At 49.1% G+C, this 25974-nt stretch overlaps 11 protein-coding genes across 11 annotated transcripts; 6 read left to right on the top strand and 5 right to left on the bottom strand.

The window, feature by feature from the left end:
* Positions 1 to 2954: 2954 nt before the first annotated feature.
* Positions 2955 to 4660, top strand: LDX57_006051 (polysaccharide lyase family 1 protein). Its single transcript, XM_046087740.1, has 2 exons — positions 2955 to 3871; positions 3929 to 4660. Exons 1-2 carry the CDS (start codon positions 3320 to 3322, stop codon positions 4502 to 4504), a joined length of 1128 nt encoding a protein of 375 aa, XP_045943708.1. The 5' UTR covers positions 2955 to 3319; the 3' UTR covers positions 4505 to 4660.
* A 555-nt stretch (positions 4661 to 5215) lies between these two features.
* Positions 5216 to 7143, top strand: LDX57_006050 (uncharacterized protein). Its single transcript, XM_046087739.1, has 4 exons — positions 5216 to 5301; positions 5357 to 6450; positions 6505 to 6542; positions 6603 to 7143. Coding segments are annotated over exons 1-4 (1179 nt in total). The 5' UTR covers positions 5216 to 5256; the 3' UTR covers positions 6605 to 7143.
* A 153-nt stretch (positions 7144 to 7296) lies between these two features.
* LDX57_006049 (FAD-binding oxidoreductase) lies at positions 7297 to 8935 on the top strand. The gene has a single exon (XM_046087738.1). The coding sequence runs from the start codon at positions 7329 to 7331 to the stop codon at positions 8829 to 8831; it is 1503 nt and encodes a 500-aa protein (XP_045943706.1). The 5' UTR covers positions 7297 to 7328; the 3' UTR covers positions 8832 to 8935.
* A 541-nt stretch (positions 8936 to 9476) lies between these two features.
* LDX57_006048 (uncharacterized protein) lies at positions 9477 to 11558 on the top strand (the record flags this gene model as incomplete). The annotated part of the gene is made up of 1 exon (XM_046087737.1): positions 9477 to 11558. The coding sequence occupies one exon, from the start codon at positions 9477 to 9479 to the stop codon at positions 11556 to 11558; it is 2082 nt and encodes a 693-aa protein (XP_045943705.1).
* Positions 11559 to 12809: 1251 nt separating this feature from the next.
* On the top strand, positions 12810 to 13241 carry LDX57_006047 (uncharacterized protein; the record flags this gene model as incomplete). The annotated part of the gene is made up of 1 exon (XM_046087736.1): positions 12810 to 13241. One exon carries the CDS (start codon positions 12810 to 12812, stop codon positions 13239 to 13241), a length of 432 nt encoding a protein of 143 aa, XP_045943704.1.
* A 434-nt stretch (positions 13242 to 13675) lies between these two features.
* LDX57_006046 (uncharacterized protein) lies at positions 13676 to 14401 on the top strand (the record flags this gene model as incomplete). Its single annotated transcript, XM_046087735.1, has 2 exons — positions 13676 to 13721; positions 13797 to 14401. 2 exons carry the CDS (start codon positions 13676 to 13678, stop codon positions 14399 to 14401), a joined length of 651 nt encoding a protein of 216 aa, XP_045943703.1.
* Positions 14402 to 15111: 710 nt separating this feature from the next.
* On the bottom strand, positions 15112 to 15303 carry LDX57_006045 (uncharacterized protein; the record flags this gene model as incomplete). Its single annotated transcript, XM_046087734.1, has 1 exon — positions 15112 to 15303. The coding sequence occupies one exon, from the start codon at positions 15301 to 15303 to the stop codon at positions 15112 to 15114; it is 192 nt and encodes a 63-aa protein (XP_045943702.1).
* Positions 15303 to 17291, bottom strand: LDX57_006044 (uncharacterized protein). The gene is made up of 4 exons (XM_046087733.1): positions 16924 to 17291; positions 16744 to 16875; positions 16373 to 16684; positions 15303 to 16315 (listed from the first exon to the last, which is right to left on the bottom strand). Exons 1-4 carry the CDS (start codon positions 17186 to 17188, stop codon positions 15525 to 15527), a joined length of 1500 nt encoding a protein of 499 aa, XP_045943701.1. The 5' UTR covers positions 17189 to 17291; the 3' UTR covers positions 15303 to 15524.
* A 444-nt stretch (positions 17292 to 17735) lies between these two features.
* On the bottom strand, positions 17736 to 18425 carry LDX57_006043 (uncharacterized protein; the record flags this gene model as incomplete). Its single annotated transcript, XM_046087732.1, has 2 exons — positions 17736 to 18144; positions 18283 to 18425. The coding sequence occupies 2 exons, from the start codon at positions 18423 to 18425 to the stop codon at positions 17736 to 17738; spliced, it is 552 nt and encodes a 183-aa protein (XP_045943700.1).
* Positions 18426 to 21134: 2709 nt separating this feature from the next.
* On the bottom strand, positions 21135 to 22391 carry LDX57_006042 (M20 family metallopeptidase; the record flags this gene model as incomplete). Its single annotated transcript, XM_046087731.1, has 1 exon — positions 21135 to 22391. One exon carries the CDS (start codon positions 22389 to 22391, stop codon positions 21135 to 21137), a length of 1257 nt encoding a protein of 418 aa, XP_045943699.1.
* Positions 22392 to 22997: 606 nt separating this feature from the next.
* LDX57_006041 (uncharacterized protein) lies at positions 22998 to 25418 on the bottom strand (the record flags this gene model as incomplete). The annotated part of the gene is made up of 2 exons (XM_046087730.1): positions 22998 to 24449; positions 24510 to 25418. 2 exons carry the CDS (start codon positions 25416 to 25418, stop codon positions 22998 to 23000), a joined length of 2361 nt encoding a protein of 786 aa, XP_045943698.1.
* Positions 25419 to 25974: the final 556 nt, after the last annotated feature.

Here is a 25974-nt window from a genome sequence, read left to right as displayed (position 1 = left end):
AGTAGATGCAGCCGGCAAGACACATTCGTCCCTTAGTCCATTTGTAGACATGGGAAAGAGGTTTGATGCAAACGGTATAAATATCGCTAAACAGTTTTACTAGTATCTATCAGGTCGATTAGAGTGATGATTTAATCCATTTTATGATTATAACCGCTTTCAGAGGATGAATTACCTAAGACTGACGTATTAGACTCCCGTGTCATTTTTTATCTGTTATTCTGTCTCTTAATAGTATTTACCTATAAAGCTGTGTATGATGATTGCATAGCAGATGTTAGTTTTAATAACCTACAAGCTTCGTTAACATTTAATCTGGCCCTATCTTTTATGAAATATATTCCTCAAATCTACCAGCAAAACATGGACCCTTCTCAGTACGTTTATTCATATTCCTAGGATCCTATTATATTTCTTACAGCACATATGATTTTAGCATTATTACCCCAGCACCCAGGTAATGAATATTATATCTAACCGTTGTGGTCATTCTAGGAATATCCCACCAACTCCCATTGGAAAGGGTGTGAAGGCTGCTTCGTGGTGTTATGAAAATGATCCATACCCATACATCTGTTAGGCAAGTTAGACAACCAATTCCACGTCCTATATATTAAATGGAATTGAAGGGTCTCGTCTTTAATTGGAATTAAGAATGGAATGCATTTACTCAAACGGTCTTGGTATGGGTTTTTCCTACTCCGGGTTTCCCTATGCCTTTGTGCGAATGCAGAGACCGTGAATTGAAATTATGCAGTGACAACCGTTCGTTCGTGCGATTTTCCTTCTCCGGCCTCTCTCCATCTCTTACTTCAAGTGTGTCAATAGTACTGGATATTTGCACACTATACCCATCACAATAGCATTCTAAACTACCGTTTCCATCGGGAACCGAAGAATAGAGAAAAACATCCCGCCATCCATGTGCAAATAATGACAAGGGAATATCGTCAGATAATAGTAGCAGAACAAATTGATACGAGACGAGTCAATATTACAATAAAGTAGTAAATGAGGACACCTTGGTCAATTTGATGGAGCAAAGCAGCCCAAATACCGTGGGATAGTACATGGATCCGCAGAATGTGCAATTGTTCAAAGAGAAGCGAACCACGGATACTATCTAGTCATGCATTGCCTCATCGCCTCAGATATTCTAGGAAGGTGCAGTGCCCGTTTGCATCACAATCGTAACGACGAGAACCTTTTAAGCGATAACAAAATGCCCGACGAAAAAAGGAGCAAGGCCGAAGGCAGAGAAAGGTGCATCCTAGTAGCAGGGCATTGTGTGTGCAATGGAGTATATGTGTGGCAGTTTCGGGGCTTGGCAGGAATGACTAAAAGCACTGAATTACGTGATTTCCACCGGTTTGATTGAAGCTCTTGATTATTCCAACTATGGAATTCGGCTCATCTTTATCATCGGCAAGTTGAGAGCGTTGAATTCTAGATATCTGGTACCTGCCCATGGCGGTTACGCCCGCGACGGGGCACATCAGCACATCCCCGAAATATTCTCCGGCCCCCATGTTTACACAAGCACGGCCTTCTCATTGCCTGGAATAGGGACTAAAAGGTCACAAAACGACGAGTCAGTGCAGTTGAGTCTCCCTGTGTTCCATCAACTGTACACTAGTCATTCGCGCCGGAATACTACGTAGAAAGGGGGCAACTAGAACCCGAGTTTAGTACGTACTTTGCCTGGCTCCTCTAGTTAACAGTCCGCAAGGTCCGTTTGCCGCTTAGTCAAGAGTGAGGATAACTAGTCAACTTATGGCTCATGATAAGCTCTTGCTGTAACTAGTGCTTCAGATATGCATATCGTGTCGAGGCATGGAGCGCTCCTCGCAATGCCGTGTCATTGGAATCGAAAGACATTGGATAACATAGTCATGGTCCGACCTTCAACTCATGTGCTAGCTATCTATCTTTTCGAGAACTCCAATCCTTTAAATCTTCCAATTTTCTTCTTTCACTGGCCAGACATGCCATATGCCATAGCCATGGGACCAAAGTTTTATCCTAAGACACCAGACAATGCCAAGATTGTCAGACTGTCGGCTACGGAGGGCCCCTGGACGTTACTCTTGGCACGGTGCCGATCATCCCCATTCAGGCATCCCTCGGAAGCCCCTGCGTTTCGGGTTGAATGCCTCTCATGGCCACTAGGAAGAACCATTCTCTGATGGAATCAAAGTCAGTGATTCCTTTTCATTCCCACCACTACGCGTAAGGCTTGATCAAGGTGTCCACTCTTCCTCTAGGGACCGGACGTGATATTATAATCTAGAACAGCATGCGTACTCCGACTCCGTAATTATGTTCTTACCCTCGGTAGGGACCGTTTGTGCGAAGAGGCACCGAAAATGCTCCGAGCAGCGCGTAACCTGCGAGGCTGACTTTGATATACTTCGGCATATCCCAGGAACATGTTCGCAACATAACTAATTAAACTTCAACCAATGGTGTCACTTCTGTCTTATTCCTACCGTACCTTGTCCTTCTCGATTTCCAGAAAAGATCATCTGGTGCCGTTGTTACAAATACATCACTGTTAGCATCGGCTACGGATTAGATGAGTTATTCCGTGCAGGACACCGTTTGAGGACTAAACAAAGGCAGCTTACTGGTCGATATTGGAATGCGGGAAATTCCCTGCATCTTGCACGCCACGGAGTACCTCAACGTTGGTTTCCCGCAGTTTTAGAATATTTACTTCGTATGCATATTGTGCATACATAGCGACCAAATTGGATCGCTGACCCAAATGTCACTCCCGTGTTATCTGATAATAAATAGACAACTATCATATGGTTCTTCTTCCGCCGAACGATGCCTAGCTTGCACAGACTCCACAACAAATTTGATGTTGTTCCGACAATTCAGTTCCTCGCTCTTTAGCTCTGCATCATCAGTCCAAGCAAAGGCCTCGCCCTATTAATAACCCTATTAATGGACAAATGAGTTTCCGAGTCTTCTGCTTTGCGAAAGTATCGTCGCTCTGCATCAACTTGCAGGATCTCTGTATCCAATTGAAGGGCCTTTCCCGGCGCATGTCAACCCTTGGTCTTGGCTCCTACGGGGGTGGGATGACCGAACTGTTTCATGCCATCCCAAGCCTCACGCTAACCCAGTGGGACCTGGAATGGATGCCCCACACAGTCCCTAATTTTATTGTACACGCTTCCGTTCTGTTTATAGTTTAGTTACTGTGGACGAGCGCCTATATCAAGACTCAGGGTTCCCTGGTCTGAATGAACTTCAGCAACCGAAGTATCCTTTGAAATCGATTAAACATTTCTCCTCGCTGCTATACACGATGAAACTCCTTTCTACCAGTGTTGCTGCCCTCCTGGGACTTGCGCATCTCGGCGCAGCACAGAAAGTCTCTGGCGCCGCTCAGGGTTTCGCCTCCGGTGTCACCGGTGGTGGTGATGCCGAAGGACAGGAGCCCAGCGACATTGATCAGCTGAAGGAGTGGCTTACCGACGACACTCCCCGTGTTATCCTCCTCTCAAAGGAGTACGATTTCACCGAATCCGAGGGTACCGAGAGCGGCAACGTTTGCGCCTCTTGGGGTGAGGGCGAGGGATGCCAGAAGATCATCCAGGAGGATTGTGGCAGCGACCCTGCCTCTACCGGAACCTGGTACAAGGCCCCGAAGAACCCCATCGACGTCGGCTCCGACAAGACTATTCTGGGTGTCGGTGATAGCGGTGCTATTAAGGGTAAGGGTCTGCGTTTCCGTGGTGGTGTCTCCAACATCATCGTGCAAAACATCCACGTGACCGACCTGAACCCTGAATACGTCTGGGGAGGTGATGCTATCTCTTTTGACGGAGCTGATCTGGTCTGGATTGACCACGTTACGGTATGTGTCCTGCTTGAATCTTAGCCACACCGGCTCAAGGCTAATTGATATGTATAGACTGCTCGCCCTGGTCGCCAGCACTACGTCTTCGGCTTCGACACCAGCACCCGTGTGACTCTGTCAAACAACTTCATCAACGGCGAGAGCCCCTACTCCACTGGCTGTGGCGACAAGCACCACTACTGGACCTTCGAGATGGTCGGCGAAGACGACCAGATTACTCTGCAGAACAACTACATCTTCAGCACTGCCGGACGCAGCCCTGCCCTCAGCGGCGGCACCCTCCTGCACGCCGTCAACAACGTCTGGGAAGACAACAACGGCCATGCCCTTGAGGGCGGAGAGGACAAGGCACGCGGTCTCTTCGAGGGTAACGTCTTCCTGAACGTCAACCAGGTCATTGGCGACTATGCCGGCCGCATCTTCACCTCTCCTGAGTCTGCTCTCGACCAGTGCACTTCGGCTCTTGGTCGCGCATGCGAGGTCAACGTTGTCACCGACTCGAACGACTTCACTGAGTCGACCGATACCTCGTTCTTCTCTGACTTCAAAGGCCTTGAGATTGCTCCTGCTACATCCGCCACCGAGGCCCAGTCCAGTGTCCCCAACAACGCGGGCGCTGGTAAGCTCTAAGTGATTGTATTGTCGCTTGGTCAACTGATAGGACGCCTCTTTTTTAGTTCTCGAGAAAGCGTGGCGGCCGATAATTCTCTTCATATGTAATTATTCATTTTCTGGGCAGAAACAATGCCATTTATCTCTGCAATCGATAACAATTGTTTTCGACTCAATTTTATAAAACTTAATATACCACATATTCCTTTGCTTTGCAGATGAGTGGATGTATTGTAGGCAATTAAATGGTGCGCAAACTTTGGCCGTCCTAGTTTTTTTTTTTTTTTTTTTTTTTTTTTTTTTTGTGTCCTTGTAGTGGATGGCGCTTTGCCTCGTGCTATGGGAGCTACTTTAGCAGGCAAATGAGCAAGTCGGTCTAAATACAAAAACAACGGACGCCAAAAGCCTGTCTATGACGCCAAGGACCCAAGCGTTGAGGACACAAGTGTCCAATCAGACTAGAGTTACCATTGTCACTGAGTCCGCCACAACTAAGTTTATCGCCTTGCCGTACCATTGTCCAGCCATAGGCTAGATTAAAATAGGAGGTCGAAATATGACAGGGATCCTAAACGATCTGACGCGTATCAAGTGAGCATTCGCCGAGCAATTAAACGATCCTGAGATAAGCCCTTGGTCGTATCGAGTAAGCCGTAGTTAGGTCTGGATCCTTGGCGAGGCTATTAAATGCTACCCCAGATTCAGGCGGGGTTGAGGCAGGAGGGTGTTTTGGAAATCTTTTCGATTTCATCTGTTCATTGATTTTGAAAATGCGTGAACCGATAGTGCAAGGCCCAGTCAACCCTTTTCGAGTGGTAAGCCCACGGCATACACTTCTCCTTCAAGTAGCTAATAGATAATATCTAATAGACTGACAACACCTCCCTCGAAGAAAGGGAGTGGGGCCCTATTCTTCAACCATATCTTGAGCATGCGTTGACTTGTCAGGGGCGGTATAGCGCTGAGGAAATCACTCGTCATGTTGACTTTTTCCGCGATTGTGTAGCTAGCTGGCTGGGTCCTGGCCCTACATTCAACCACGATACCGGCATGATGGAAATCCCATTCCCTGGATCGCTCACGAATGACCACACACCCTTCGAGTTGAGCCTTTGCTGGAAGAGCAAGCAGCAGAAGGGACGACCAGTTGTCCGCTATGTCATCGATGTTATTCCCTCAAATCTGAAACCGTCACGGATGGCTGCATTCAAAACAGCCCTGGCCGTTATTGAGAGCCTTGAACGGACAGGTATTAATGCTACGAATGGACTGGTATTGCGCACATTCCCAGGCCTATGGACAAAGGTTACTAGAGAAATGATCGAATTTGAGCGTCAAGCCCATCGCTCGACCGTTTGCTCTAGGTGCTCGCCATCGGGTGTCTTCGTGGCCTTCGACCTGGTCGCTTCTGAGGCATTTGCCAAATTCTACTGGTTGTTCCCAGTTTGCCTGGAGACACCTGACGTTTGTCAAGGTATTATGCGCACGATGCGTTCATGTATTGCAGTCGAACCCCAGTTTTCGACCGTAATGGAAAGCTGGGCGAAAGTTCAGCAATATATCAGCCGCTATCCGAGCGTGCTGCAACCCCGGATGCTCTCAATCGATACAACTAGATACCCACAGTGGCGAGTGAAAGTATATGTTCGATGTATTTTCCGAGAAACAAATCGCTTTGAAGACCTAGAACCTCACTTGACCTTGGGAGGCGCTATTAGTCTTTCCGCCTCATTCCGCGAGACCTGCAACAACTTGTGGATTTCCCTCACTAGCCAGGGCTTGGACTCTATCCCAGGTACGGGGCCAAAATATTGCCTTCTGATGTACGATCTTCCAGCGGTCTCGTCGCAGAAGATGTCGGCCAAATTATACGTCATGTGCCAGGAGATTCCTCGCGTCGATTCATTCGTTGCGCGGTGTCTTCATGATAGTTGTCCGGTTTTGCGAGATGCCGCCATTGTCAAGTATGCATGACCTTATCCATTTTAAGAATCACTTCACTGACAATACCTGTACAGGGAGATGAGCCAATCAACCGATCCTACTGCATATATTTGCGAGTGAGTTGTTTCAGAAGCCTGTGCCTCATTTGACTTCCGTACTAACTTCGTGTTAGGATAGGATTAGCCCCGAAAGGCCGCGAGACCGAAGTATCTATCTACTGTAACCCAAGCTATTCGGCGCAGTCGACATGGAGGAACAGAGTTGATGAGAATGGCTATTTGAAGAAGAAGCGAAGAGTTATCGCGCCAAAGTCAGAGTAGCCATGGCCTTATTCGGGTTAACAGGTCAACATGAACACAGGAGCAAATTCATGAGTTTGGTTCTTCTGAATTACCGCTTTATGAATTTCAAATCCTCTTTTGTATCCTTTTCCCTGTCTGTTCTTTCTGTTCATGGGAAGGTTTGCTTTATCCTTTGGCCCCCGAACAGGAAGCTCATAGGACCCTTCGTAGGTTTCGCATAATATTATCTCTCAAGGTGGACGAGTCAATCATGCCATTGCCGTTGAATTTCGTCTGTGTTGTCTTTCTGGATGCATCAAGGGGATTATTGAGATATGAACACTGCACATCGGTATCCGAAGACAATTTCAAAAATAACCAGAACAAACTTGCGCGAAAACGGGCACAGCAACGCAAGGGATAAAAAGCCTTCCGCCTGCTTGATCAGGAACCGAGGCTATCAGTAGAGAATCCATTGTTCAATCAACTGTTCGAATCGCCTTCCCAAGTGGGTCCCTTGGCATCTTTGGGTCGCGAAATTGAGGCAAAAAGACACGCTGCCGCCAGGATCACAACCGCATCCACGCCCTCGATTCACCACCAGGCACCCACCGGCCATGGGGCTCTCACGGCACAAGACGGCGGTCTCGCGGATTGCCAGCAGCATCCGTGGCTTCTACGAACGCAAGGAACCCTTCCGAATCAACCACGGCTCGACGAACAGTACGCGACCGATCCGCCGCGACCGCCAAGTCGACATCGGTGACCTGCGCAATGTCCTCCAAGTCGATCCGACAACGCGAAGGGCGCTCGTCGAGCCCAATGTCCCCATGGACCGACTTGTCGAGGCCACTATGAAGTACGGGCTGGTGCCGCCGGTGGTGATGGAGTTTCCGGGGATCACAACGGGTGGTGGATTTGCCGGAACGGCCGGCGAGAGTTCGAGTTTCAAGTACGGGTTCTTTGACAAGACGATCCATTCGGTGGAGATGGTTCTGGCAGACGGCAGTGTGGTGAACGCGTCGGAGACGGAAAATGCGGATCTCTTCCACGGCGCTGCTGGTGCGGTTGGGAGTTTGGGCGTCACCACGCTGATTGAGTTGCAGTTGATTGAGGCGAAGAAGTTCGTCAAGGCGACTTATCACCCGCAACGCAGTGTCGGGGACTCCGTGCGTTCGGTGCACGAACATACTCTGAACGACCGGAATCACTATGTTGATGGTATCCTATACGGACAGGAACACGGCGTTGTGGTCGCGGGCGAAATGACGGACGAGTTACCCTCCGCGACACAGGTGCAGACGTTCAGCCATGCTTGGGATCCCTGGTATTATCTGCATGTCCAGGACAAGACAAGGAAATTTGGTGGCCCCGTGACAGACTACATCCCGCTGGCCGAGTATCTGTTTCGCTATGACCGCGCTGGTTTCTGGGTGGGCCGGTCTGCGTTCCAATACTTTCATTTCCCCTTCAACCGGTTGACGCGCTGGTGGTTAGACGACTTCCTACATACGCGGATGCTCTACAAGGCCCTTCATGCCAGCGGGGAGTCAAGTCGATACATGATCCAAGATCTGGCCCTGCCGTACTCCACGGCGGAGTCCTTCATTGACTACACGAGCGATAAACTGGGGATCTGGCCATTGTGGCTCTGTCCTCTCAAGCAGAGCCCGGCGCCTACATTCCACCCTCACGAGACCACCGTGAAAAGCGAGGGCTTCACGCCCGGACAGATGTTGAACATCGGAGTATGGGGTTTCGGACCCAAGGACCCGGACACGTTTGTCGCGGCAAACCGTGACCTCGAGCGACGTCTACGGGAGCTCGGCGGTATGAAGTGGTTCTATGCCCATACCTACTACAACCAGGACGAATTCTGGGGCATTTACGACCAGAAATGGTATGATGGCCTGCGACAGAAGTACTCGGCACAGACTCTGCCTAGTGTGTATGATAAGGTCCGCATCGATGTTGAGGCAGACCGGAAGGAGCGCAGCGAATCCTGGAGTCGCAAGTTGCGGGATATCTGGCCCTTGGGTGGGCTTTGGGGCATTCGCAAGGCGATTGAGAGCAAGGATTATTTCATCCATCGCAATTCAGAATGGAAGTGGAAAGGATAAACCATGTACAAAATGTAATATAGACGGTCATGCAGCGTACGTTAGCTCGATAGATGTGTATAGTTAGAGATAGACTAAAACTCAATGAAGATTTATCGTCAGCTCTTCATTCGTAAGCCCCGAATATTGCAACTTGAGAGGCATATAGCACAACCATTCTAGCGGCAAAATTGGGGGTAAATGAAACAAAGAAAGAAATAAGAAACAGTCAAGCGAATAAGGGACGTAGAAAATGGCCCCTATGCCGGTGCAGGTAGGGCAGCAGGGGTTGGAACCTGTAGGGCTGAAAGCACGTGGCATCCCAGAGACCTATCCACACTGACATGAGACTTTTGTAATTGAGGCAACCTAATACCGGGGAGAAAAGTCTTTCATTCACATTACGCCAAGCGGCAACTGCAAGATACGGTCCAGATGCATGACATCACATAGGGCTGGGCAAGGCTAGCCGAGAACATTGGCATCGCCATGTTGCCGTCGCTCATAGGGCCTGATAGTCATTCTCGGCCGTCCTAAGCCCTTGGCTCTACGTAGCAGACGAAATCTCTACTCAGCTTCGGGCAACCACCTGGTGGACGTCATGACTTTTCTTCCCGCTTCCTCCTCGCCGCCCATTCCGAGAATCACCGCGACCGAACTCACCCCATGGCTTCTCCGGACCAGTCCCTGACCACCGACGAGATCAACCAGTTTCTCGACGACCTTGATACCAACAGAGATGGCACCATAGATTACGAGGAGGTAGAGCACAAGCTCGACCAGGTCTATAGGGAGATCGCGCCGGTTCCGAAGCGTCATCACCTCCACCATGATAGCAAGCGAGACGATGCGCGACATGCCTTCCTGCGCCACATAATAGGATCCGACCACAGACGGATATCGCGAGAGGACATGATGCAAAGGGTGCAAGAATTGAAGATTCCCTCACTGCAGATGGAGTCTAAAAACGACCAGGACGAGAACAGTTACGTGCACAGTCTTTCCATGTGGCGACGCGTCCGGGCATACTGGAGCGTCCACGGGCCTAAGATTCTGTTCCTCATGCTAGTGGTCTCTATGCAGCTGGCATTTGGAATCTGGCAGCTCGTCAAATACCTTACGACAATGCAGTACCGGCATGCGTTCGGATGGGGCGCCGTCCTAGCGAAGACATGCGCAGGCTTGCTCTATCCGACTTTCTTCTTTCTGCTGCTCAGCATGTCGCGATACTTCTCGACGTTCTTGCGGAAGTTTTACCATGTCTCGAGATTTGTCAATTGGGATCTATCGCAGTCATTCCATATCAAAATGTCGATCCTTGCTCTGGGATTGGCCTCATTGCACGCTATCGGACACCTTACGGGGTCTTTTCTGTATGCCAGTAGACCAGCACAAGAAGAGAAAGTTGCTAAAGTGCTGGGGCCTGATGCAGTCCCCCGTCCTTACAAGGACTATGTGGCTACCCTCCCGGGGTGGAGCGGCGTCGTGTGTCTCGCTATGTTCTGGACGCTTGCGCTACTCAGCATGCCAGTGGTGCGGCGACGCAGTTACGAGGCCTTCCAAATCGGCCACCTTCTTATGTACCCGATGATCGGCCTGCTGATGGCACATGGCACAGCTGGGCTCCTACAGTGGCCAATGCTCGGGTACTGGCTTGCATTCCCAACTTTGCTTATACTCGTCGAGCGCGTTGTTCGCGTTGCGCTGGGGTTCCATCGTATCCCAGCCACTTTGAAGCTTATCGATGCAGACACTGTCGAGATCAAAGCAACAATCCCTAGTGAGCGCATGTGGAAGTATGAAGCGGGACAGTACATTTTTCTGCAGGTGCCGAAGCTCAGTCTCTTCCAATGGCACCCGTTCACGGTGTCTGTTTGTATCGGCCACGAGATGCAAGTCCATATCAAAACCGACGGTGACTGGACTGGCCGATTGAGGGATCTTGCCGAAGGCTCGGGGCCAACGCAAATCGAGGTCGGTATCAACGGACCGTTTGGTGCCCCGGCGCAGCGCTTTTACGATTTCAGTCACAGCATCGTGGTTGGCGCTGGTATCGGAGTCACCCCGTTCTCTGGGATACTGGCTGATTTGCAGGCACATGATGACCAACTACACATTGTACCTGAAGACATTACAGAATTGGAAGCATCCACTGAGAAGCCGCGACAACTTGGTGATCCACAAAGAAACATCGACCTCGAATCTCCATCATCATCATCAGATGAGCCCTCGCCAATCGCCGACGACTATCGCCGCGTCGACTTCCACTGGATAGTCCGCGACAGGAACTATCTTCTCTGGTTCTCAGATCTCCTGAACTCCGTATCTCGATCCCAGATGCGCCATCGCGCCCAAGAGGGAACGCCTCATCTCGACATCCGCATCCAGACGTACGTGACACAGCGTCGCAAGAAGATCTCAACCCACGTCTATCGCTGGCTTCTCGAAATGCACCGTACCGAAGAGCACCCCGAGTCGCCACTAACCGGTCTCATCAATCCGACGCATTTCGGGCGGCCGGACTTTATCGAGGCGTTGGACGCGCATTACGAGGATATGCGGAAGGTGAAGGCGTCCATGACAAAACAGGACCTAGATTCCAGGGAACGGTTAAAGATCGGAGTCTTTTTCTGCGGAGCTCCGGTTATTGGCGAGATTTTGGTAGATCGGTGTGCAGAGCTCAGTGCGAGGGGAAGGCAGGATGGAAGCAAGATTGAGTATCATTTTGTGACCGAAGTGTTTGGCTGATATGTTTCTTTCGGACAATGTGTTCTCGATACTGTTGAAAGGCGGTCATTCCACGAAGATATTGGGTTCAATGCTTCCCTACATAGACTTGTTGCAATGATACGTATCAAGCCTTGAGGCACGTCCAGGATAGTTTTAGTTAATAAACAATCTTATTGAAACGTAATGTGAATCAGTTGATCAATCCCTTTAATGCCTGAACCGCCGTGCGAATCTGTGATTTTTTGTCTGTAACAGAAGGGGTCCAGATCTAGGGATATGATCCCGGCTGGCATTAGGTAGTAGTTGTTCTTGAATCGTGGATATACGTAAATGTTGGGGTGTGTGGCGCTTGTTGATACGTCTTTGGGGCAGCCTTTGGCATTAGGGTTGAACTACCCGCCCAAGACCCAGGGGTAGGGGTTTCTCTCAGGGCCTAGACCCTACGGTGGGCAACAGGCATTCGAAGTTTAGCACCCCAAGTTGGCTCGCTCGGACGGTGCATTGCGGCGTCGGTCCTGGAGTAATCCCATCCAGTCGCAGCAATTGAGAAAGCAACAACGACAATCTTCCTTGTGCTACAACAAAGAACTGGATGTTCTGACCAGGCGAGTCGTGTTTCACTGCCATACAGGTAGTAACAGCTTCTAATACAAGTAGCTAGCTTTGAAATCAAATCAAACCAAGCATTTTGGTCTCACCGCAGCCATACCATCTAGGGTTCGATTTATCACATCACATGTCGTACTCACAGTATTCTGGCTGTTTCTTGTATCTCTTCAGCTGACTGATCTCACATAAACAAACTCTGTGGGTATGTGCACTCAGCTCCATGTCTCTGAGCTCACGCCGACGAATCCGAGCGTTTCCGGAGCGCCCCCGATAGCAAACTACAATAACTGTTGCATTTCCCGGCCAATAGAAAATGGAAACAGTTTCAGTAGGCGTTAATTAGTCTCTGGGCCGATACATGCCGTTGAGCAGCTCATGAATATGCATCGAAAGGTGAAATTGAGTTTCAATGTCATTCCGTTGGCTTGGAGACATGCATTCGAGGATATATGACCCCATGGAATTGATTTGGTCATAATGATTATTCAAAGGGTTCTTTGGGGAATCTTACTCCGCTCACACCCCTTTTAAACAGGTGGGACTCTCATCACTTTGAACGTGCAGTACGCATCAATTCTTCATCCTGGCCACCCAAACATGACCATCAGAAGCAAACAGATCCCCATCCTTGTCCGCCCAATATGACTTGACAAAGTAGGAATGAGCAAGGGACTGAACCATGACCGACAGCATCTCGGTATTATCCTCGCCGAGGGCCAAACCGACTTTAGAGGCATCGGCGATCGGCGATTCTTGAAGGTCGACCTCGACCTGAACCGCAGGAAGCTAACAGTTCGTCTGGAGGCTGGCGTAGCCCATCACTACTTCAGAGATACGTATGCGTCATTGCAGTACATGGACGCGGATTGGAATGGACTTTTGAGTATGGATATCAAAGTTATCACAAACCAGAAGACAAAGGCGTGGCCGTTGTCGATCTCCGGGTACGGTGGCGAGGTGTTGAAGATCAGACATGAAGAGCCAGACACTCGCCTCGTGGTGACCAACGATATGCAGAATTGGCGGCTGTCCAGTCGAGAGAAACTGCAGAATTACCGAATCATCTCGACTGGGCTAGAGCGTATTGCGTAGGAGTGGGCGTTGACTGATGACATCTTTTTTGCGATTTCTCGGTTTAGTATGCCATGCGCTGCCTTTTCCATTGAACCGCTCCGTCGTGGATAGTAATAACCACTTTCTTTGCATCTTCGTCGAGCGCGGCCTGATTGTTTAGGGATGAATGATAGGTTGGACAATGGGTCAATGCGGAAATCCTATCGCATCCGATCTACGTGATCATGTCGTAAGTGTATCGCGGACAGCTTTCTTCAATCGGGCATCATTCCTCACACTTTCCACTAGCGGCTTCGTGCATGTAGGGCTCTTCAGGTGCCAATCATACAGGGAGCCCACACACCAGACCCAGCACAGGGAGGTCTGGGCTCAAGCCAGCAGAAGCAACACAAACAAAACCCCCACCCCCCAATCTCCAGCCCATTTCAGCGTCATGTTCCCCGTCTTCCGCGATGGCCGCGAAAAAAGAGTACCTGAATGCGAAGGATTTTGAAGCAGGTAGGCGATTCGAAATAAGACACCGTTGACCAAAGTCATCAGAGTATAAGTAATGCAGAGCTAACTAGATCAAAGGACTCGCGGAGCTCGATGCCGAGATGGGCCGTTCTGAATGGCTTGTTGCATTCGCCCCGATTCGAATGATCACGGCCGGCGGGTTCCTAGCCGTATCCTATTTTAAATGTCGCGACAGCACGGGGGACCTTGATTATCTGATCGAGCCGGAATTTATGGGAGACAAAGATATTCAAGGCGCCCTTGAAGCCGCTATCAGTAATGTCTCATTTCGACTACACTACAATGAGGACTGGGTCAATCAAGCCATGGCCATCTTCGTCACCAAGAAAGCTCGACGGACGCTATTCGAGCGGGCAGAGAGACAGGGCATAACGTTGTTCAAGGGGAAGAACCTGGAGGTCCTCGCGGCTCCGATCGAATGGGCTTTGGAGCGCAAATTGAGGCGAATTCACGCCACGGACCGGGACAGGAAGGCGGAATTGGATATGGTGGACGCAGTTACCTTCTTGAAACACATGAGAGAACATAACGGCGGGCCTTTGGACCTGGAATTGATCCGGACAATGAACATGAACCAATTTGACGTGATTCCGGATCACCAGACATTGTTGCAAGTGGCCGACGCATACCGCCTGAGGTACAAGGAGGAGGTCTTCAAATAGAGGCGACAGTCCAGAGCGAAAGGTATGTTCCTTCGCCTCTCATCTATATGGTGTATAGCCAGCCAGTATTCGTGATAATATTTCGTCGTGCGAAATTGGTCGCTTTACCATTTTCTTCGAGCACTAGATTCCCATGAGAATCCAGAGACTCAGGCGGCACTGACTCTTTCAGTTGAGCCTTATCAATAGCGGGCACTCTTTTCGTCCAACCGGGCAATTTCTCGGGCGTGAAAGGTGGCCACGGGTCTCCGTCTTCCTCGCGGTAAACATGTTCTCGGTTTCTCCTCAATCCCAAGCCCAATCTCCAATTGACTGCCTCGTGTAACTCCTCGACAATCGAGGCGATGATCGCGTAACGAAGCGGATCTGGGTCTTTCGGATCTGGTATATCCTCCATTCTCCAGTCCTCTCGGAAGAAAAAATATTCTGTTTCCCAGCCAAGTAGCGCGTACCTATCTGCCAGGTGAAGCTCGTATAGCCGGTATATCGACCGTAGCGGCGTGTCTCGCATTCGCCAGATAGGGATCGCCCGGAGGTTATGGATATCGCCAAAATGCGACTCTATTATGCCCATTTGATCTTTTTTGTCGTCGATAAGCGCCCTGAGAGGGAATGGCCCGGGAATTGGGAAGTACCAGGACGGGTAGGGTATGAACATTCGGAGAAGCGCCAGCAAGGGATGTTTGTGGTTCTGGGTTAGTCGTATATAGCTAGCCCGCAGCCGGAGAGGTGAGTGTGCATAACGAAGCCATAATCGAAAGCGTGTCCACAGAGATAACTTGGGACGACGACGTGGAGGCATTGTTGGCCTCGAGTGTGCGCGGAAGAAAGATGGCGGCCAACGATTTCAGGCCGCGTCCCGAACTTGTGGGTCCGATGGCGGTCATGTGACCTGGCGTCATCGGGTCTGTTGATTGTTGTTTGCTGACACCTGCGAAAGAACTTAAGTGCAAGTCCTATGATAAACGATCGAGGTGTCGATGTTGCACCGCTTTACTCGTCTGTTGAAACACAGCTGAATACATTCAGTCTGCAGTATGTGCAAAGCTAACCCATGCCCTCCCTATTAGTTACGCAATATATAAATTATCGCCGTTCGTTGAAATAGTTCCCAAAACTCTCGTTAAACGCTCCCAACATGACCTTCAGAATTCATATGGAAAGCTGCCATGATGACTTTCCTGGCAGCCTTACCATCGACAGTAGTTTTCTTCTGCTCGTCAATTCGCCGACTTAGCTCCATGACATGCGGGACGACATCCTTCCACTCAATCTTTTGTCCCCTATCGACCTTCCCAGATATGCTCTCCGAAGCAAGCACCGGCTGCAAGATGCCATCTTGCTTCCTGATTACCCCATCAATTATTACAGTATTGACGTCCCGCACTGTACTATGGAGCACAATAGCGGCGATAGGGTCGCGATCAGCAGCGACCACCATACCGGGGGTATCGCAGTCGAAAACCACAATATCGGCTTTCTTTCCAACTGTTAAGCTGCCAATGATATCTTCCATGCCAATTGCACGCGCACCGTGAATCGTACCGAGGTTGAAGACTGAGGCTGCACTGAATCCAACGTCACTGGACCACTTTTCCTGTGACTCCAAGTCTTCGTGCCTTCGTGCCCGTGCCCACTGCAGCGCTAGCATCATCTGTGCTGGCATGTATGCGCTGCATACACTGTGGCAGTCGATCCCGAGAGATGATAACGGGTAAAAGTCATCTCGCAGGCAGACCGGGTTTCCTTGACCCATTTGAAGCTCTGTCCCTGGCGTGCTGGAGATCTTCGCCTGTTTGTCCGTAACGAGTCGCGCGTCTTGTGGCGTTGGATTGTTGTTGTGGGATAGTAGAATGTCCGGGCCCAAGAGGCCATTCTTGTCGAGTGTCGCGGCTGCAGAAGTTTGGGCGGGAGCTGATAGTTTCTAAGTCAGACGTGCTGATACAGCCATTATGAACAAGTAACACTTACCGCCAAACTGGACGCCGTAAGCTGAATGCGACGTGATCAACCGAACCCCTGCCTCCCGCACCTTTGAATATAGGCTTCTAAGCATAGGCCCGGGAAGGAAGAAGCCATCAAAAGCGAACCCAAGGCTAACGCGACCATTTGGCCCCAATGGGTTCAGGCCGGCCAATCTTTCGAATGTTTCCATCACCCACGGAGGCAGAAGGTCCCTGTCGAGAGCAAACTCTGGTTTCCAAGTGGCTACACGAGGAGTTGGGCAATAGGCGAAGACTGATCGCAGACCAGACGAAATGGTCGCTCTCAAGGCCTCGGTAGCTATAGTTTATTAGTTTTACATGTCGGGTTTGGCAATGTTTGCTGTTGTCATGTCATACAATGTTCAGGTGAATAGTTGATGTGGGCATGGTCCACCACCGTCGTGGTGCCGCTGTCCACACATTCCAGAGCCCCTGCCAACTGACTCCAGAACACGTCCTGAGGCGATAGAAATGAGCTGATGAAGTTTCCTTGTCTTGGTCAGCATGGACGCTCATAGTTCTCACTCATCAACGGACCATCCCAGAAATAATCCACCAATGTCTGATCGGCATGTGTTCCCTTGAGACACGACTGCCAAACATGGTGATGGGTGTCAATAAAGCCAGGCGAGATGATCTTTCCCGAGCAGTCTATAACCGTGGCAGAATGTGGAGGATCTATGTTATTGTCGATACGCGAGATGATCGAGTTTTCGATAAGGAGGTCTTTTCGCTCAGCCCGGATGACGTCATTGTCATGGATGAGCAGCGTTCCTTTGATCAACAAAATAGGAGCTGCCATGTTTGTTGATTACGTTGTGTATGATCTGGTAGTATCACAAGTGGATCTGGGGCTCCTTAAATAATTATGAATCCGTATTCCGGTCCTTAAAGCCGGATAGGTGCTGGTAAGAAAGCGCGTTATCTCCACTAGATTTGTGGGGGTTTCGGCCTCGGGGAGTCATTCGCCCCGAGTTGATGCGAAGACCTGCGATAAGCCTGACCACAGTTACCATGTTACTAAGGAGGCCGAAAGGCTTCTTGTTCTGGCCCCTGAAGGGACTCTGGCCCCTGAAACATATGACAAATCGGTACTTCTTGCCGGGGGGAGACTCTTTCTGTTCCGGCTTAGTATGCTACTGTTCCGCACCAAGTGCACTTGACTGATGCCTTGCCTGAGATCTAACACTTGAATCTATAGAGAATAAAATATTCCCAACTATCTGCGAAATGTGAAGAAGACATCACATTGAAGACTATCATGGTGAAGGGTGATAGAAAGAGACAATTACAGCTTTTGAATGCGCTTATTCCTTTGAAATGTGAACAGAGTCCATGCAATTGTTTATCTAGGTAGGCCCATTAATTTCTTTTCCATACCAAATGGAATCAACCGAGAAGAGCATATTTCCCGACGCGCATTCGACCAACGCGTGAGCACATCGGACTTGAGACTCGCTCAATGTGTCAATCTGCGACAATTGGCCGAGCTCATCCTGAAGCTTAGATTCGATATCAAGCATCAGACGCAAGGTGAGGTCTTTGGCAAAAGGCGACGACACTGATAATACCTGTTCTAGATAGTTGACCGTGTTCAGTAGGAGAGCGCCTTCGGTCACCGCCGCTCGTTTCTCCTTGTCGAAGGAAAACAGATCATTAACCAGCGTGATGTGGAATTCAATGATATGATGAAGTGGCTCTAACTGTTGGCGAGTTAGGTTCAGGCCATTACCGAGTCTCACTGATGCCAGGATCAGGCTGCATTACAGTTAGGAGGGTGTGTGACAACAGCGATGGGAAAGAACACATCTCATGGCAATGTCAATCATATGATAATCGAGAAAACCTCGCAAGCCTTCGAACCAAGACCTTTGATGTTTGCTGGTAAAGACCAACAAGTCTTCGAATGCCTCTAACAGTGTTTGCATGAGACCTCCTGGCCGATCGAGAAGCTCCGTTGTCAGTTTGAACGTAGCACATGCTTCGTTTCCCGGTAGATCTTCGAAGCCCCTGGCAACTCGAAGAAGTGAGCCTATCATGTCATCGACAACGGCCGAGCCATAAGTTATTGGCTATCAGTAGTCACAGAACCGCTTTGATGAACAAGTGGGTAACAACTAACCGCCTGTTCTGGACTGTACTCAACAACGTCTGGTCACACGATCGAATCAGTGAACCCATGACATTAATGCTGCGAGAACTCTGTACTCATCTACTCACCATCATACGTGCAAGCAACATCCAAAGCTTTGCTATAGCTTTGATCACGTGGTGCATTCGTTACCATATAGGTCGCGGAACTTGACTGCAGTCGCTACTATCATGCTTTCCTTCGGTGTCAGCTGCGGTTCATCTCCCACATGGGAGGATCCATCCTGGACCACCCTGATCTGCTGGTTCCTCAGGGCTCGGATCTCTTGCATCAGGTCTTCACAGGATGTCTGGACCTCCTTCCATTACTTGCATTGGCGAACCGCCGGGAACGAAGAAGGCCAAGGAACATCGAACTCGGGTGGTCAGATCGGTATGTCGTAAGGAGCTTTGTGTGCTTTGTGTGCTTTGACAATGGTGCTCGCGTTTGGAAAGGTAAATGCGCTGCATCCAATGACAGACAATCTATTGTAGGAAAGGCCTTTCAGGATATATGAGTGGAATGGGTTGAGTCATGTTGTGTTTGATATGAGTACAGAGTTGTTAATGAATGCTCCCTAAGCCTTCGAAGCTAGGGAAGTGAAAGGGCTCTTTATACTATAGACATTAGGGCGATCGTAGAGCGGTATCAGGATTGGAAACAAGGAATCAGTTGCAATGTACGAAATACCATGTAGCCATTGAGGCATAACATCCAACCGTGACAGGTCTATTAGGTTTCAACCCTAATAAACAAGATCGATTAATAGCAAGGCTATGCGCCTCATAAGAATAAACAAGAACTGGAGGGAAATAAAAACCTTTTTCCTTTTTTGAAGGTCATCAATGCCTGCAGACTGTTGCTGTTTTGGTGTAATCTACATGCGTTAAATACCACAATAGCAACACGAGACCCAGTCTTACCAATCTTTACACCTCTTCCAGACCCTTTGAAAGAGCTTAGAAGGAAAAGGTCGGGCTGGACAGCATTTAATATCACATGTTAGGAGGTGAAATCATCAACCTTTGCCCGCAATAAAAACAGCTGGTAACTCTTCATGTCGGTTGAGGCTAAAAAAGTGCAAAAACCTCGTCCAAGGAGTGGTCATTGACTATGTTCCATGGATAACAGCCTGTTCTTCCAATCGCCATTATATAAAGATATTGTCAGCTCATTTCGTCATCTTTTTCAGATGATCATATAAAGCCTGTCTCGACTGCACCAGAGTTACAAAACGAAAGAAGCCTAAGTATCCCTCCATTAGCTAGAGGTGTCGAAGTATGATAAAAATAAATATCCGGTCCTGGAACCTTGATACACACACAGTAATCAATCCATCTCCCAGTCGGCCTGCCAGACCACTAATAAGCAGGCATACCGAGTAGTAATCGTAGTCGCAAAGGAATGCTCCTACCGCTCATTCTCCGATGGCGAAAGTCTCTCACGCTATCCTGCCTTTCTTTTTCCAATACCCATTTCTTCTAATAATAAAGTGGAGAGCCTTCTAGTTTCTTCAGCTCTTGGTGCCTATTCTATTTTAGTTCGTCGATAGTCTCCAAAGTTCTATCAAGATCCTATGTACTCCCATTTTCGTCTAGCAAAACAATATCTTCTTGTGGTTCTTTTTCACTCCAGTTCGAGCGCTCTTCCCGAGCTTTAATTGGACCTATTTCAAGCTCCATAAATTGATTTACCAATCCTCTTGTCCAACTATAGTGCCTCATGCGTCATATCTGGACATCGTTCCGTATTGTTTAAAATCCAGAGTACTTCGCGTCCTACGGGTATCACGAATTAGGGTTCATGGCTGTCACGCAAAGTCAGGACTCTGCCTCGCTGACTGTCTCCTTTATGCCGCCTCATCCAGCTATAGCGCTCTGACTCATCAAAATGCGGTATCGGCATGAAGCCAAAGTCTCTGTCTATCCTTGAAGCTCCACGGTAAACTCTTAAAACCTCTGAAATAATATTATTCGAAGTTCGAACGACGTCTAGACTTTGCTATGGCGTACAAGACATAGAAATGTCACATGGGAAGACCAAAAAGTATTCATATTGCTCTTGTGTTATCGGAGAGAGATCAAACGCAAAAGCTTCCTAAGATTCTGATTCCGAGCTTCGTCGAAAATTGCAGCCATCTAACTTGAAATGGCGTTCCGTACAAGCCATGAAGTGTAATCCCTCACTCTGGGGCTTACACTAATTAGCCCAATCTTAATTTCTTAATTTCTATGAAGATATGGCTGTGCGTCATGGTGTGATCTCGAGCAAATCGAGAGACATGCATGTGAACTTGTCTGTCGAGCAAAAGCAGTCCAACGTAACAATACAACCAATCCTCGAAGTAGGTCACCTCAATTCATAAACGTAACTATCACACATTTAACCAAAGGATATACTATTTCTCGTACAATTGCACTCTGACTTTTTAAGTTAAATGCAGTTAGTTCTGCACAGATAGATATCTCTTCAACGTAATGAATCATAGGATAGGGCCCGGATGAAATTTAGGCAAGTCGGCCCGATTCCTTGAGCTAATTTAATATTGTCACTAAGACCTCGAACAGTCGAAGATACCTTCACTTGCCCGACTCTAGCTACCCAATTCTCCTGTGGTCTATTTCTTCAAGAATGTCAAAGCTGCAAGACAAAGAGCCTTGACTCCAACTTCCATTGTTGGTTGTATAGCGGGCGCAAAGAGCGCCGAGTGGTTCGAAGGTATCTCGGACTGATTGCCTTCTTCCTCGGCTTTGTCCCAGACCTGAGCATCAATTCCACCAAGAAACCAGAAGCAGCACGGGATGTCTTTGCAAGTTGCCAGCGTGGACACATCCTCACTAACATTGCTTCTTGGCGTGTCCCCGTCAAAATCGTCAAGGTGCTGTTCAAACGATTTGGCCACTTGAGCAATCGCGTCATTGTCATTGTTAGTTGGCGGAAATCGCCGTGTCGGGGTAAACACAGGAGGTTTTGGCGAACCACTGGCCATACATTCGGCCTCGACGATACGCTGAATGGCAGAAAGAATCTTCTGTCGGGTCTCTAGCTTAACGGTTCTAAAATCTAGACCGATCTCCGCTCGATCCGCTATGATGTTCTCGGTCTGCCCGGCTTGCAGGCTCCCAACCGTGACAACGCCTAGATCCGTTGGATCAACCTCTCGACTCACGATGCCCTGGAGCCTAACGACAATATGCGCAGCGAGCAGTGCCGGATCCACTGTCTGATGCGGCAACGACCCATGGCCGCCGCGTCCGAAAACAGTAATCTTCAAACTATCGGCCGCAGCCATAATCGTACCAGGCCGTGAGCCGACCTTTCCTGCCCGCATGCGCATTACATGCTGACCCAGAACATAATCGGGCACCGGGACCTTGGAATACAGCCCGTCGTTAACCATGGCCTGCGCGCCTCCACCTCTTTCCTCGTTGGGCTGGAACACCACGATCAATGTTCCGCTCCACGCATGCTGAGTGTTTGCGAGAGTCTCCGCCGCGGCGAGCAGACATGTCATATGCATATCGTGTCCACAGGCATGCATCACGGGCTTTTCATTGCCGTCGGCATCCCGCATAGTAACCGAGCTGGCATACGGGAGTCCGGTGAGTTCCTTGACAGGAAGTGCGTCCATGTCAGCGCGCAGCAGAACGGTCTTTCCGGGACCATTTCGAAGGACACCGGCCAGTCCGAAGCCGCCGATGTTAGTGTGGATTTCATACGCTTTCAACCCCGACAGATGTGCGGCAACCTTTTGCGATGTAGCTTCTTCTTGCAGGGAGAGCTCGGGATTGGCATGGAAGTATTTGTAGAGACCCTCGTACGGCGCCAGGTCAAGGGCAGCAGCCTTCAAGATGTCTGATAGGTCCCGAGTCATCTTTGCTGGTCTTTCGGGGAAGTATGACGGGAAAGTACGGAGCATCGCGGGAAAGCAACGCAGGAATGGTGCCACGCTAGATACCTAGTGTCGCCGCGGAGTGGAAAAATTCTCGGCGTCGTAAAACAATTGGGGGCCAAAAGAGCCATAATCGGTGAAGAATTCGTCAACATGTTAACCTTCTGTATTTCGGAATACCCCAGGAACACATTATTTTGTCGGATTGGGAAACATCAAGTAGTTTCCCGTCTCCCCTTTCTACCCACTTCACTAGCCGCACGCACTCCTTATATTTACTGCTTTACCACAAACATACGTATTCTCACCAGATCATATTAACTGTTTTATGAGTAAGTAGATGATTGTAATAGGACGAGCTTCGCCGATTACTACCAGCCACACCCTAGATTATGGAGTTACGACGCCGTCCATACTGGCGACGAATGCCAGTGGGTAAAGGAAGATCAGTGCTTTAACGAAGATTTTAGTTAATATGAAATTGGTTGGCGAAAGGTAGAAGGCAAGGGCATTATGAACGGTTCTTAGGTGGGATGGTTCCCAAGGGAGGAGTGAACAGAAAAAGGAGACTGTTACTAGGTACGTCACTTATTCTATACACCCAAAGTCGGTCAACAATTCCTCTGCCTCCTCGAATCGCTCTTGACATTTGAGGACATCTGCCAGGTTGTGAAGAATGTCCAAAGTGTATTCATCATCCCTTCCAAGTAGCCCCAATCTGGAATTCAAACACCCTCTATAGTATTTTTCGGCTTCCTCGTACCTTTTCTGATGGCAAAGAACCAATGCCAGGTTCTCATAGGTCACCTGCGTATCATGATCCTGATCCCCCAGAGTTATCTTCCTAATTTCTAACGCTTCTCGGTAATGGTCCTCGGCTTCCATAAACATGCCTTGAAACTCAAACACTTCTGCCAGTACATCGCGGTTCATGAGAGTATCAGGATGATCCTCGCCTAGTTTCTCTAGCCTTATACATAGCGCCTTGCCGTACTCCTCTTCAGCTTTTTTCAATTGGCCTCGTTTCTGAAGTACGTTTGCGAGCATGTCACGATTCTTGAGACATTCATCGTCATCCTCGCCGAACTTTGCCAGCCGTATGCATAGTGCTTCGCGGTAATGGTCCTCGGCATCTTTCAGGTAGCCCATCTTGAGCCATGCTGATGCAAGGTGGTCGCGGGTCGGTAAGGTGTGAATGTGGTCGATCTGTCCGTATTCCAAGGCCTGCAATTGTATTTTCAATGCCTCACGATATCTAACCTCCGCCTCGCTATACCTCCTTTGCTCACACAACGCTGATGCAAGATTATTTAGGCTTTGAAAGATATCTGCCTTGTGTGACTGTGTTGATTGCTTGCGCCTCTCATATAAGACTTCCTCAAATAAATCTCCGGCTTCAGCGAACCTTTCGCTTTTCATCAAAAAATGCCCAATGTCATCTATCTTTCCCAGCAAGTCGCGCCGCAACTCGTTGCAATTAGAATACTCTCCAATGTGTCTTGATAACGAATCAACATGAAGGAGAATCTCTTCGCACTCTGCCAAATCAGTAGGCGACATGTTGCAAACTAGCTTCACAGCTTCTTCCACAGATGCTTTAGATTGGATGAGTGGCTGTATGAGTTTGTGAACCCAGAAATATTGTCCATCATCGAACCGGGTGAGAAGGGATAGATTTTCTAGTCTGTCGATTGTGCGTTCCAATCTTTCGCTGGGGCTCTGAACCGCTTTGTCGTCATGTCTAACGAGTAAACGACCATTACGCTTCGAAAAGAAGTTGGTGACGGGAGACTGAACCAATCTGGCAAACTTCAATGACCAAGTGTTAGTGGTGTGATTGAGCTGTCGCAAGAGCTTCACACTGATCTTATCCGGGTTCAGAAAACATGTGATATTCAAGATAGCAGAGAGGCTTTCAAAGTCAGGATCTGGTTTATATTTCGACTCCCAATACGAGTCCAATGCGTATTTCAGCGCTGGTTGTTGCTGATAGAAGCGATAGCCGTAACAATTCAACACTATGTCTTCCCATTCGAGGACCTTGCAAACGTCTCCAGTCAGCAAGAAACGAAACAAAATGGGTTGAAAGAGAATGCGTACCCTCATTATTCCTTCCCATGTTGCGTCCAGTGTTCTCTTTCTCCGATAATTGGCAGCAGAGTGGACCGCAAGTGGAAAGCAGCCCAATCGAGTTAGGATTTCCTTCACTTTGTTCACCATATCCTGTTCATCGCGATTACGGTATTTGATGGCCCCCCGGTTCCTTGCTCCATCACAAACGTGCATAAAGAGTTTGTACGCGTGGTCAAGGTCGAATGCTCCTAATTCAATAAACACCTGTTCACAGTACGGGAACGGCGATACGGCTTTGATAGCAAGCTCCTTAGTGCGAGTAGTGATAAGCACCCTTCCCCGACGCATCCGGTGGGGTATAGTAGCAAGGGCTGCTGTGTACGTGGTCTCTCTAACGTCATCCAACACAAGAAGCCATTCCTCACCGTCTGTGCCACATTCCTCTAGCCAGTCTGCCAGTGCTGTACTCCGCGGTCGCAAAGATGGATTGATCTCAATTTTCTCCAGCACCCATGAGATAGACTCACTCAACTCTTGGATGGAAGATGCCCTCAGCCAGATCATATGCATGGGCAAGTGAATATCCTCCAAGCATTGTCGCGCAAGTTGGGTTTTACCAACCCCGATTGTTCCCCATACGACAACACGCGACGAGGCATCTTCGCCGCGAGTCAAAGCGTCAACGATTTCCGCGTGTTCGGTTTCCCGGCCCAGAAAAGGAAAACAGAGTGCCTGTGGTATTATACGCACAGGCTTCAGGTGTTTATTGCACACTGCGCGTTCCGTCTTGCCGTAAACCCTGTTGGTCAAGTTCGAGATGTTGAAAATATTGCCGTTGTGTTGGACGGAGTTCCCATCTGACACGTTCGCGCAAGATGTATTGCCAAAACCCCCGCTGTGTTCGGACAGAAGGGACATGGCAGCGTCAGTAGACATAATGACGATGAAACCATTGAGCCCGTACCCGCATGCAGTCAGAGTCGTTCATTGAAATGGTTCAATGATCGGTAATTTGACACAGATCGTAGCACAATCGAGAGAATGTCAGCGGCTGCTATGGATCAGCTGAACCCGCCGAGCAAACACGGACAGGGATTGTTTGAGACCAGTCAGGACACCGTGCCGATCACTGACAAATCGCGAGGATAAATCTGCACCACCCTCAACTTATAAGAGAAATCACAGGCCTAACGTGACATTGGTCCAATCGAGTGGCAGGGTAGCTAGGTAGCCACAGCCCCAGCCACATTAATAAGTTCAGCTCACGGCACGGTACTTACTCTGCCTGCTCTAAGAGGCAGTGTCCCGAGTGGCTCCCCTCATGTGTTTGATTGGAGCCACGTAGGAAGCCGCGATTCACACTGTATCGCGCTCCTTAGCACAATTCGTCTTTTTGTACTCACTCACAATCCGCACCTGCCGTTTGCGAGCTACATAGCAAAACAGGATTGAAAATGGTAGGTTGTTTGAACCCCAGTCAAGATATGTGCAT

The sequence above is a fragment of the Aspergillus melleus genome (genome assembly GCF_016097325.1).
Source record: "Aspergillus melleus strain CBS 546.65 chromosome Unknown contig3, whole genome shotgun sequence".
In the NCBI taxonomy this organism is placed as follows: domain Eukaryota; kingdom Fungi; phylum Ascomycota; class Eurotiomycetes; order Eurotiales; family Aspergillaceae; genus Aspergillus; species Aspergillus melleus.
The sequence above is the reverse complement of the archived record's forward strand: the minus strand, read 5'-3'. Positions and strand labels throughout refer to the sequence as shown.

Excerpts from the sequence above, each read along its gene's own strand:
- LDX57_006044 (XM_046087733.1), bottom strand. The coding sequence starts at position 17,188 with ATGGCAGCTCCTATTTTGTTGATCAAAGGAACGCTGCTCATCCATGAC. Across the intron at positions 16,876-16,923 it reads GGTGGATTATTTCTGGGATG|GAAACTTCATCAGCTCATTT; the intron begins GTCCGTTGATGA and ends GACCAAGACAAG. Across the intron at positions 16,316-16,372 it reads TTACGGCGTCCAGTTTGGCG|CTCCCGCCCAAACTTCTGCA; the intron begins GTAAGTGTTACT and ends AGAAACTATCAG.
- LDX57_006051 (XM_046087740.1), top strand. The coding sequence starts at position 3,320 with ATGAAACTCCTTTCTACCAGTGTTGCTGCCCTCCTGGGACTTGCGCAT. Across the intron at positions 3,872-3,928 it reads TCTGGATTGACCACGTTACG|ACTGCTCGCCCTGGTCGCCA; the intron begins GTATGTGTCCTG and ends TGATATGTATAG.
- LDX57_006050 (XM_046087739.1), top strand. The coding sequence starts at position 5,257 with ATGCGTGAACCGATAGTGCAAGGCCCAGTCAACCCTTTTCGAGTG. Across the intron at positions 5,302-5,356 it reads CAGTCAACCCTTTTCGAGTG|ACTGACAACACCTCCCTCGA; the intron begins GTAAGCCCACGG and ends AATATCTAATAG. Across the intron at positions 6,451-6,504 it reads CGAGATGCCGCCATTGTCAA|GGAGATGAGCCAATCAACCG; the intron begins GTATGCATGACC and ends ATACCTGTACAG.
- LDX57_006049 (XM_046087738.1), top strand. The coding sequence starts at position 7,329 with ATGGGGCTCTCACGGCACAAGACGGCGGTCTCGCGGATTGCCAGCAGC.